The sequence below is a fragment of the Parus major genome, chromosome 3, assembly GCF_001522545.3.
Source record: "Parus major isolate Abel chromosome 3, Parus_major1.1, whole genome shotgun sequence".
In the NCBI taxonomy this organism is placed as follows: Eukaryota; Metazoa; Chordata; class Aves; order Passeriformes; family Paridae; genus Parus; species Parus major.
In genome coordinates, this window is record NC_031770.1 from 64,169,247 (window position 1) to 64,182,244 (window position 12,998).

General features: G+C 36.4%; 1 protein-coding gene across 8 annotated transcripts in view; it reads left to right on the forward strand.

Moving 5' to 3' along the window:
- FAM184A (family with sequence similarity 184 member A) overlaps window positions 1-12,998 on the forward strand; it is a 73,193-nt gene that overhangs the window by 14,838 nt on the left and 45,357 nt on the right. For all 8 annotated transcript variants that reach the window (XM_015622764.2, XM_015622766.2, XM_015622767.2 and 5 more), the window contains exon 2: window positions 10,622-11,476. In XM_015622764.2, the coding sequence (XP_015478250.1) occupies window positions 10,622-11,476 (855 nt within the window). The remainder of the gene's footprint in view (window positions 1-10,621; window positions 11,477-12,998) is intronic.

Here is a 12,998-nt window from a genome sequence, read left to right on the forward strand (position 1 = left end):
ACTGGAGCAAGTCCAGCAAAAGGCCGCTCTGTTGAGGGGACTGGACCATCTGTCATACTGGGAGAGGCTGAGAGCTGCGACTGTTTAGCCTGGAGAAGGGAAGGCTCAGGGGGATCTTATGAATGTGTGTGTGTACACCAGATGGTAAGGAGTAAAGAGGACTGAGCAGGCATATTCTTAGTGGTGTCTCTTGAAAACATAAGGCAGTAGGCAAAAACAAAAACATAAGAAAACACTTCTTTCATTTTTTTTTTTCTCTTCTGTTTTTTTTACTCTGAGGATGGTCAAATTCTGGCATAGGCTGCGCAGATATGTAGAGTTGTCATCTTCTTTGCAGACATTCAAAGCCCACCTGAGCAAGGCCTAGCATAGTCTGTTCTAGTTGACCCTGCTTTGCTCAGGGTCTAGGTTGGACTAGGTCCAGATGAGTCTTACGACTTCAGCCTTTTTGTGATTCTGTGTATGTGGTGTTTCCCTAATAGCTACTGTGTCTAACCTGTAAGTTGTGAGTGTCAGATGTCAAAACTAATATTCATTATTGTGTAAATACTGAGATGTAGCTAGGAATTACAGCTTTTTTCTATTGCATGATTGGTACCTGTAGGTTACTGGATGGTATCCCAGTAGGCCACTACAGGCTTGTCCTAGATTCATCTTGGGCTTGGCTTTGAAAATAAATCTGGACTGTAAACTGATGACTGTGCTACTTTCTGCTTACTTTATGATTTTGTTTCTATAATCTATTTTTTAAAAACAAAAACAAACAAAACCCCCCCCCCCCAAAACCCAGTGGAATTAGTGATAAGACTTAGCATGAGCATGGATTTTAATTTTTTGGTTAAAATCTAGATATTTTTTTTTTTTTTCCAGAGGAAGGGAAGAGAAATTACTTCAGGGTGGTTTCTTTCTGGGAAAGTAGCTCAAATTCTTCTGCAGTTATTAAAAATTCCATGATTCTGGTTGGAATTTCCTCTATTTATTCTGGAAACTTAGCATTAAAACTTCCAGAGGTGATTTGTAGTTAGTGCCTTCTAGAAATTGGAAAGATGCTGTAGATTAAAATACTGTGTTGTGAGTTTTTCAGCATATGTTTTTTTCCCAGATATCTCTTTTCCTGCATAACTACATACTTGCTTGGAAGGCTCCATGCCTCCCCTTCCTTCAACAAGTCTGAAAAGTAGAAAATCAATTATGAGCAAGTAATGGATTTCTTTTCCAGTCTGCTTTTCAAAACACTGGTGAAGATTGCTTCTTTGATCCATTAGGGGCTGAGTGATATATTCTTATCTGCATGGTCTCATCTGCTGTGAGGAACCATTAGGTACTTGAATTGCATAGTTTCTGCAGAAATTCTTGAGGAAATTAAACTCAAAATAGATCAGGCGTTGAGAGGAAAATACTTGCAGGCAGAGAGAGTGCAGAAATGAGCTTTGTTTTGGTGGGGAAGTGAGGAAACTGGGAAGACCTTTTCTTTGCCTTATCACACAAACTGTTTTTTTGGGAAAACTGAATAAAAAAAATCCTTTTGCTAATGCTTTCGTCTGCTCAACACTTGAGAACTCTTCAATAAGAATGAATAGCGTGTATGGGTGATAATAATGCTGACTGTGCCTTACTTTCAGGTTTACAAGCAAACTAAAAGGAAAAGAGATCATCTTTCCTTAGTGTCAACTTCATTTACAATTATCTAAAAGTACTTGTGACATTTTCAGGTGATGGCACTCAGAAATACTGCTTTGGATATCCTCTAGAGAAGATTTCGAAATGGAGATGCTTCATTTTACATTTCTGCAGTTGTTCTTTCTCCATCATCCCTGCTTTCCTTCCTTCCCCCTTTGCCAAATAAAAGAAAAAACAAATCCCTTTCATTCTAAATATTTAAAGCTAGTTCCCAATATTAGCAGGAACTTCTATAAAAATTATGTTTTCCTAAAAAGCAGGACAACTCAGCTTGCATACCCTTAGTTATTAAAAAGCTATTTGTTTTTAAGCTATGCACTGAAAAATCTAAAAACAGGCAATGACCAGACAAGTTTTCATTGTAAACATCTAGTGAAAAACAAATGTTTAAAAACATGACACTTCAGATGGTGAATGTTGATAGAGGGTTAGATTTGAAGGTGAAATAGTTTAAAATTTAAGAGCAAGTTTTTAGTCTTGAACTATAATAAAAGTTTGCTTGAATGATAAAGCAAGGAAATAGATTTAGAAGGAAATCGGACAGTAACTTTTTAGAATTTGGATTATTTTGAGTATTATGACTTATTCTATGTCATAGAGTAAGTCATAATGTCATTCTATTTTGTTCCTTACAGATAACTACATTACTTAAATGTTTCTTTCTGATGAAAATATAATAGGTGAAAGTACAGATTATGTGATTGTATGAACGATAATTTAGCCCAATTTAGCAAAAAAGGAGACTTAAATTATAATTTTTATCAATTTAATTGCTTATTACTGGGTTAGACATTACTTATAGTGGCCTTTTCAAAAATAGGATTGATTTTAGAACAAAATAGAAAAACTTAAGCTTTGCTTTCTGATAATAAATGGAATCAGCTGACTAATCTTACCCCTTTTATATGATTGGTTTTTTTCACTCCAAATTGAGATTCTCTAAGTGTGATGGATTTGTTATTGAAATATACTTTGCAGAAAATTTCATCTTCTGTTCATCCTTTTATGCTCTCATCGCTGCAATGTCAGTGAATGTCATCCTTTAAAGCATTTGGTTCTGCTGAAGACACCCCACTTTCTTCAGTGTCATCTCTCATATTTTGCACCAAAAGGCTGTTTTTCTTTTGTGAATGCTTTTTCAAGGAGTAATATGACTTTGGCTTTTGTTAAGAAAAGGAATAATTGATGAATTAGAAAGTATATTTTCCTTCTAAAAATACATAGTGAGAGAAATTTCTGAATGACATCAGAAAAAAATTCATTAACTGTGTCTTGACTGACCATTAGGACGTAATTTGATGATACTAAATACAGAAATTGGAGAAGGAAAGGATGAACTTACTGTGGCTAGCAGGTGATTAAAGCAGACGGAAATGTGGCATCTCTATTTTCTGTGTAATGTAGTTCTGCAACAATGCTCATGATTTGGATGAACAAATAATTTTTAAGTCATAGTGCTGAAGCAGTCTTAGAAGCATTGTAAATAACTGTTGTATTTTGATAACATTTGTAAAGTAGAGCTCTCCTTGTCAGTTAAGCAAGTTTGAGGTTTAGTGCCACTCAACTCGATTTACAGGTATTGGTTGAGTTTAAAAATAAGAGTTGATTTTCAATAATCATTTACAAAACATTTAAACTTTTTTCTGCCATAATTTGTTCCCATTCTAACTAACTTTTGGAGCTGTTTCTAAACAATTTCATAACAGTCTTTCTTCAGTGTATTCTTGTGTTGTATTGAAACCTGTCATCATGAATATTTTTTGATGTCATAATGAGATTGAAACTTACATTAAACTCTGTTTTGGATTATTCTGCAAGCTGGTTTTACATTTTGGCACGGAAAGCAAACTTCTGTGTAGCTAGCGAAACTAAATGTCTCAGTCATACAGGTAATAAAGATACTGCTTAGAAATCGCACTGTTTGAGAACAGTGCAACATAAATGTACAGAACTGGATTGCTGAACCCTGTAAACTTATGTAACTCCATTAGAGACAGCAATGCCAGTGTAGAACAGCCAAGCATTTCTCTCAGAAACAGATGTCACGTAGTAGCCAAGTGGGGGATTAAGTGCCAGGTCATACAAAGCACTAATGGTGGTGTCTTCTCTAATTTGGTTTATAGTAAAGAGTTTCTATCCAGCTGCTTCTTGTCTTTCTGTCAAGGTCTTCAAGTCTACTTCTTTCCTCCTGGAAAAAATTATTTTGGTTCTGGCTTGTACATATAATTCTGAGGTGTTCTTCTCCTGAAAATTAGTTGAATTCGGTTTGGCCACTTGCCTGTCCATCTGCAGCATTCTTTAATGGCCATCTTGGCACTAACAAGAGACGTCTAGTGTTACTCAACTGCATACCCAACCCGTCTCTCATAGTCTTATGATACTATCTTCATAGCTCTTAACATTTAATCAGTATTTCTTATTTCTTTGACATCACAACTGCTTGTTTTGCATCTGAATTTTTGCCTCAGCTGAAGATATTCTGAAGTTTGTGTCATATTTCATAGAGGAATAAAGTAATTAATGTGGGGAAAGGTGTCCAAGATTGAGTCCAGCCTGTGACCAAACACCATCATATCAACGAGACCATAGCACTAAGAGCCATGTCCAGTTGTTTCTTAAACATCTTTGGGGATGGTGACTCCATGACTTCCCTGAGCAGCCCATTCCCATTCTTGACAACCATCTCAGTGAGAAATTCCTCCTGATTTGGGTGGTGCAGCATTGTATCTGCCACACCTTAGCCGAGTCATTATTATTTTAAAAGCCTTTTTATAGCAAACTATATTTTTCCTCTTTTTCCCTCCTATTTTTTATATCATTTTGATACATTTTTAAAGAGATATCTTCTCTTTTTCTTCCTCAGAAAATGGGGTACAGTTATTAAATTCCTTTGTTCCATTATAATTTATGATGCGGAAAATACCCCATTCTTTTCTGCAGCACATCCAAAATAACCATGTAAGAAAAAAAAAAGGAATTTTCTTCTAACCACATCAAGATGCCATCTGTCCCTGTATCCAGTATTATATTTACTCTGATGAATGGAATGGGGTTGCCCCCAAATATCTCTTTCTGTCACTCACATATGTGCTGATGCCTCTGTCAAATCCCCTTTTGTACCCCTATGGTTTTATTTCACTGGTGAGACCTAGTCTTGGAAGCACTCAGCTGCTAGAGCAGAAGGAACAACAGGGCCTGATTGCTCACTTGGCCTCTTGTCATGGGTGAGCTCCTTCTTGGTTCTACTGATAGCTAAAATGTAGGATCACATATTAGCCCTGAGGCCTTAGATTTAAACCACTCTTGACTGCCTGGCTTCTGAACTTGAGATTTCCATTCTTGTGTTGCTGCTTAGTGTGCTGGGCTATCAAAAGAGGTGCAGGAGATGTGCTCCTCGTGTTGAATCTGATTACAGAGTGCTCTGTAGCTGTAGCTTTACCTGCTGCCATGGTTTTCATTTGTGTTACCTGATTGATTAAGGCTGTATCTGTTCCTGGATTTGGACAAAGTGCATATTTCCAAGATAGGCTGTGGTAGCATAAAGCTCCTGATAAGCTCCCAGAAAGCCTCTCACTTGCTGTCTGGTACAACTCTAGGAGAAAGGCCACAGTGAATGAATGACCTATTTGGCTGTGCTGCCCACTCTCTCCCTGCACCTCTTTGAGTGAGGACATCTTCTGCCCCACGATTAATTGGACTGTGGCATGCATTTTCTGATAATTAAATTTTAAGGTGCAGGCACTAATAATTTACAAACATGCTGAACTGTAAATGGAAGCAGATCTTTTAAACCAATAGGATTTTCAGACAATTCAAAAGAGTTAATATTTCAGTGTGGGCCGTATACAAATAAACAAAACATAGGAAGGATTGTAAATCAAGTAGTAAATGTGATACTGATCTGTACTTGGCAGTTCTGAAAGTATAAATGGATTATCAGCACATCAGATTACAGGTACTTGAGGAGCAGGTATTTAGGAGCATGAAGAAAGCTCCTGTAGGTGTATGGGCCCCTATGAGATGTTATGCCTACTGTATATAGTATTAAAACATCAGGAAACTGGGAAATTTTATTGAAAATAAAAAATTATGTTTTTTTCCCTGTGTTTTATTCTCAGTGTAGATGTTGGTGAGCAGTGCATGACCTTAGACTTATCCTCTTTTACAGAACATTAAGTGTGTCTATCAAGAAGTGTGAAAATGAAAAATTTCTTCTTACCCAGAGATAGAGCCCTAGGTAGTAGTGGATATCTGTTAATGCTCAATACTTAGAAATTATGTTGAGCTTCATAGTATCATTCTCTAAATAATTAATTATCAACCAAAGTTATTAGACATTGCTTTGGAAAGCTAGTTGCTGTAGTAAAAATAATCCAGTATTTTTCAGAGTTTCTAAAGGAATAAAGTACTGACTGAATTTTTCTTGGGCATAAATTTGGCTAACAAGCAACATGAGGACTGTTGAATAGCATAAAGAATATTTTAATAATAAATTTTATGTGAAAGTGCTTTTTAGGAAAAAAAGTTCAAGTTCTTGCACTCTTTTATCTCAAAGGAAGACTGGTACAGTTAGACCAGCTCTTTGGGAAGATGCTATTGGCAGGGGACACTCCTTTCACAGCTGCAGACCACATTTATCCCTTGCCTGCTCATTGTACTGTGCCCCTAATGCACTGGCCCAGATATTTAGAAAGACTTGCAATGAACCACACAGCTGAAGAACAAGTGTCTTCCTTCCACCTTTTCTGTGATGTCTAAGAAATCCTGGCCTAAAATTCTAGGCTTGTTTCTGTGTTTGTTATCAGCAATACAAAGATCTTGATTGATAAAGCGTCATCTATTTGTGAGACTTTTCCATAAGGAAGCAAAAAATCTTTATAGATAAATGCATGGTTTTAAAAATTTGAATTTACAAAAAAAAAAAATAAAAGAAAGACAGGCTTACATAGCTTTTAAAGTTTGGATTTATTTTTTTTTTTTGTCTGTATACATGTTATAACTGTCTGTCTACTTTTTTATGTAGTGACACATTTGTAAGACTGTACTCTGTGATTGTGGTCAGCTTTTATGAGTTTTAAGTAGCTTTGAAGTAATTTCCTGTATCATCGTATTTTTATAATGTACTAAGGAGAAGAAATTTCTCCTGCAAAACAAACTTTTCCAGGCTATTAACTTGGGTATTTTATTTTGTCTTAAATTGATCATAATATGTAAATTTTAAATGCTTAAATATAATGTATGTCTAATTTTTTAACATGATTTGGTCAACTGGAAGAAAAAGAGGAGAAAAATAATGCAATACCCATTGTACCAAAAAAAATATGATTGTTTTGGACTATCACAGAGGAAACATTTCTACATCAAATTAATTAATGATAATGCTCACAATTTTTTTAATGTTTCTTACTGATTTTGTAGACTGGACTTTTCTGTTTGCACTTTGCTTGAACTTTACTGCTGCACTTTTTACTGTTTCTCAATATATATTACTACTTTCTATGTGAAGTAATTCTTACCTACCCACAGAGAGCAAGGTCAGGCTCATTGGTCCACATCTTCTAAATAGTTATCAGGTTGTGCACAAGCATTTATTTGGTGCTGTACTTGTGTGGTTCATTCCAGAGACAAGCAGCACTGACAAGGTCTGGGGATGCCTCTGGAGACTCTGGTCTTCAGGCAGCAGCACCCTGGAAGCACTGGAAACACAACATTCACCTGAATGAGGCTGAACACAGTGCTCTGACCCAGGAACTCACACCTAAGTCTGAAATGGAGGTTTACCAAAGTCAATAAGATTGATGTTTGTGTAAGATGTGTAGTGGTAGTTTTTTTTCCTTATAGGTATCAGCTCTCATTTTGATGTAAAAATTAGAGAAAATGAAACATGTGCATTTTTTGGGATATTTTCATAAGAATCATAGACTCTGGTTTTCTGTGCTGCAAAATAATTTGCACTCAATTATAATATTAAGGTGAATTACACATTTATAATTAGAAAAACATTTTATCCTGACTAAATTGCTGGGAGGAGCAGATGAATGAAGTACAGCTGACCATGCAGGAATTGGTCAGCTTTCCAAACCATAACATCTGGTTTGGGGTCAAAAATATTTCTCAGACAGACTTCTATCTTTCAGCCACAAATAGTGTGGAACAGGAATTGTTGTTTGTATTCCATGTAGCTCAAAACACCAAAGCTGGTGCAGGGTCTGACTTGCTTCACCTTACCACATAGAACATAACAATCCAATAACTACTGGCATTACTAAGGTTATTGCTGTTATTGGTACTAACTAACTCTGTTGTAGTTCTTCACACCAATTAATGCAGTATTTCAGTAGATTCCTATTAGTAATTATGTTACTGTTTTGTATAAAAAAGTATTAGCTGGCAATCTCAGTATCCTTGTATATAGAGTATAGTTCTGTCTGTACCTCTGAAATGATATGTTGACTAAAAATACAGTAAAGCATGATTTATTTTTTTTTCCCTGTCATGTAAGAATTTCTATGTGCAATTAGAGTAGAGCTGGAAAAATATGAATTACTCAGATAAGCAGTTTATGGTTCTTAGTATTATGCAGTTGTACTAAAAAAGCTGCTGGTGTTTTTAAAAGCATTTTTAAAAGCATTTGCAAGCATACTTAGCAGGGGTTCATGCTCTCAGTTAAAAATAGAGAGTGCAAAACTTGTTTTATCTACCTACCTCCAACATTTGCAGCCTTACTGCTTTTCAATTTTCAGAAACTTACTTGAGAAGGAACTATTTATCTTAGCTAGAACTTTAAATGTATTCATTTGCTCTAAGGTACTTCAATTTCTGCTTGCATTTCACTGAAGTTAAGTTGCTTTTTCACTGTTTTTAAGTTGCTTTTGCTTCAGTTAGTACAGACTTTTTTCCCTGTGTTCCTATATTAATACAGTGCATTAAATTCTCAAAGATAAAATCTGATACAGCTATTCCATTTCTTTAAAAATACTGAGATTTATAGTAATTTGGTGGACCTGGAATTCAGGCTGCTATAAGGCATAAGTTATGATGCAACATTCAGTTGCATGCATTTTATTTTCACATTTCCCATAAGATATGAATGCCCTTCATTTAGGGAACAAGTTGTACTTTAATTTGAATTGAATTTGTTGCTGTTCAGTGCTTTTAGTAAGGAGCAAGTCAATGATGAGAATTTAAAGGTATCTTCCAAATGTGGCATTGCACATGGATTTATTTTTCACTTGGAGTTTTCAGTGAGGTTTCCACTGCTAAATCATAATACCCTTGAAAATGCTTTATGATTTATATTTTCTGCAGATTGTAGTCCTGCATAACTTGAAACTGGAACACTGCCTGAAGAGGGGAACATTTTGGCACTTCTGTGCACAAGGACAAGAGTCAAGGGCTGTTTTGAGTGTGGGATTTGATGTAGGGTTCTGCAATTGCTTATTATAATGACCTGATCCTAAGTGTGAGATTTTTTTTTTTATAGTACCTTTTAAACTACATTGTCCAATTTCTCAACCAAAACTAAGGCCTATTCATGCAAGATAGTGCACGTAACATTTAGAAAAACCCCAAACCCTCTGTTTTCAAGTAATTTTTTATATTAACAATTTGAGAAAACCATGGCCAGAGTCTTGAATATACTCTTTCACTTATGATAACTCTTTAGGGATTTGTAGCTCATCTGAACACTTGACTGTAGACACTTTCTCTAGTCTGGAGCATAGAGGCTTTTGTTTGGTGTCAGCAGAGCAATTCTGTGACTTCTTCATATTTCCCACCCTTGAGGGCAAGCCAGTGCAACCTTTCTCTGTTGCCTGGTTCAATGCTGATGGATGACTGGTCTAGGTTCTGTCCTTAGTGAAAAAAGAAAATCCTCTGCTGCATCTTTGTTGTTCATTTTTTGTTGCTTCCTGTTAATTTTTAAGATACACAAGTTACACTAATCAGAAGACTTTTTTTTTTTTTTGTTCAGACGTGTTTTATAGTTCTGCTGCCTGTATATCTATGAAGTATAGGGAGAATTACTGGAGTTCTTGAAGCAAAAAAATTACATTAACCTCACCTATTGCATAATAGTTTATTTACTGATATATACAGATACAGACACACATCTGTACTTCCTAGTTAAAAACCAAGATGATGATCTGCTATGTTGTGGTGCAATTGAAACATCCCTTAGGATATATCTGGTTACCTTAAAACTTTCAGTGAATGCTGGTGGTTTTGTTGCTTTCACAGCCTTCTTGAACTGCTTAGCTCCCTGGGCTCCCCAGATTGCTGACTGCCCTGCCCTGAACTTTTCTGTTCTGCTGACTTACTAGCTGGGAAGTTGGTGAATTTATGTAGTGAGGGACCTTAGGATACACAGAATGTTTACTAGATAAGCTGTCAAAAGTGAAATTGTATCTGGGCAACCATCAAGATTACAATCCAGAATAACTAGTGTTTGCATTTTAGATGTTTCTGAAATGAAATATTTAAGAACATATAGCGAGATATGGTTTTTGTTCCAGTTTGATTTCCAGTTGTGATATATACTCTGTTGTTTTCCAGCAGAAGAACTCTTCAATTTTTTTTTTATTTTTAGTCTGTGTTTTCAACTGTTTTAAATAAATTCAGATTTTTTTTCATTTTTGAATGTGCTTTTTCCCCCAGTGTAATTACAGCAACAACATGGGTATAATGACAAAGCTTTCATTAGGAAAATTAGGAGTTTAAGGAGAACAGAAAAACTACTCTTTAAGATGTATAAGAATATCATGATTAATACCGCATTTATGCAACTCTTATATCCTTAATAACATTTGGTATCTTATTTGTGTGATGGAAACAAGCCAGTTTAGTGAAGTAGCTTTCAGAGTACCCAGGTATATTTTTCTTAGGATTTAACAGATAACCAGAATGCCTTTTCTCTTAGTATAATATTATTTAATCTTTGCAGGTAATATATGCTTTGAACACTAAAAATGATGAACATGAAGCAGCTATCCAAGCCCTTAAAGATGCTCATGAAGAAGAAATCCAACAAATTCTTGCAGAGACCAGAGAGAAGATCTTGCAGTATAAAAGTAAAGTGGCAGAAGAAATGGATCTCAAGAGAAAGATTCAGGTTTTGGAAGAGTCACTGGAAGATCACAAAAAGATGAAACATCAGGCCTTGACAGAATTTGAAGCATATAAGGGTAGAGTTGAAGATATGCAGCTTTGTGCAGAAGCTCAGCATGTTCAACGTGTAGTGACCATGTCAAGGGAAGTAGAAGAGATCAGAAAGAAATTCGAGGAAAGGCTGCGAAGTTTCATACAGTTGCAAGTGCAGTATGAGAAGGACAAGCGTACAGCGCTGGAAGACTTAAAAGCTGCCCACAGGCTTGAAATTCAAGAACTTCTGAAGACTCATCAGAGTCAGAATGCTACTTTAAGTAAGGGACAAGAGAAACTGGAGGAATTGCATAGACTGGAGCTGGAAGACTTGAACAGTAAAGTTGAAGAGTTAAGGCTGGAAAAAAAAAAGCTCATTGAGGACTATGAAGGCAAACTCAGCAAAGCACAGTCCTTTTATGAACATGAACTTGACTCTTTGAAAAGATCTCAGCTTTTTACAGCAGAAAGTCTACATGCTTGCAAAGAGAAAGAAGTGGAGTTAAGAAAAGAATTTCAGAACCAGGAAAGTGTGTTACGGAAGAATCTGGGGAAGCTTAAAACTGAATTGCAAATGGTCCAGGATGAAGCTGCCAGTCTACGGGAAAAATGCCAAAAACTTCAGGTGGCTCTTGGTACTGCAGAAAACAATGTTCAGGTGAGACTGATGATATGTTGTTCCCAAGACTGTGAATTTTCTTTTCCTGTAGAAGTAGTCTTTCCATGTGGCTGTTAGGTTGAGGTTATTGGAGTGTGTAAACTTAATTTTCTATCACTCTTACTTGCTTGTCATCTTCAAGGGTTTTTTTCATTTATTTCTACTTTAAACTTAATTGTTTAATTAACAATATTTTCATGAGTGGCAACTGAAATACTGCACATTTTTTTCAGTATGTTACTGGGTTTGGCTCAGGTAGAGTTAATTTTGTCCACAGCAGCTTGTGGGGTGCCATGTTCTGGATTTGTGCTGGAAACAGTGATGGTAATTCAGGAATGGTTTAGTTATTGCTGAACTGTCTTACACAGAATCAAGGTCTTTTTGGCTTTTCACCCCACTCTTCCAGTGAAGAGGTTGGGGGTGTACAAGGAGCTGGAAAGGAGCACAGCCAGGATAGCTGACCCCAAGTGACTGCAGGGATATTCCATATCATATGACATAATGCTCAGAATATAAACCTGGAGGAAGGAGTGATGGCATTTGCCTTCGCAAGTCACTGTTGTGCCTGATGGAGGCCTGCTTTCCTGGGGATGGCTGAATGCCTGCCTGCCCATGGGAAGTGGTGAATAAATTCCTTGTTTTATTTTGCTTGTATGTGTGTGGCTTTTGTTTTATCTCTTAAACAGTTTTCACCTCAATCCATGAGTTTTCCCACTTTTACCCTTCTAATTTTCCCTTCCCTGTCCCACTTCGGCAGTAGAGAGAGCAAGTGACAGTGTCATACTTAGCTGCTTACCGGGTTAAACACTAACACAATTTTATTTTATGTGTTGGGTTGACCCTGGCTGCATGCCAGGTGCTCACCAAAGCTGCTCTATCATCCTTTTCTTCAGCTGAGCAGAGAAGAGAGACTATAATAAAAAGCTTCTGAGTTGAGATAAGAAGAGGGAGAGATCACTTATCAGTTACCATCATGGGCTAAACAGACTCAACTTTGGAAAAAGAATTTAATTTAATTTAATCAAATCAAAGTAGGATAATGAGAAGTAAAACTAAATCTTAAAAGAGCACTTTCTCTCCACCCCGTCATCTTTCCTGGGCTTAATTTTATTCCCAATTCTGTAACCTCTTCCCCTACATTGATGCAAGGAGATAGTGAAGGGTGCCTGCAGTCAGTTCATCACACATCTCTGCCTCTTCTGCACGGGGCTTCAGGAGGTGGGTTTATGGAAAGCTGCAGTGAAGGTATAACATACATAATACATATGTAATATTATATAATGTATAATATACAACCAGTTGTATGTTGATCATTCCTGCCGTAAAGGAATGTTGTTCCCAAAGAAGAAGAATCTAGTATGGTATCTGCAGCAGAATTTAAAATCAGGTTCTACTCTGATTGCTGTGGATGAGGTGACCAAATGTATAATCTCACCATATATGATGTCTATTCATTACACATCCTGTACAGTGTTTTCTCCAGTTCTCTCTTCTGCTTTAGTTGCTGAAAAGACTCTTTACT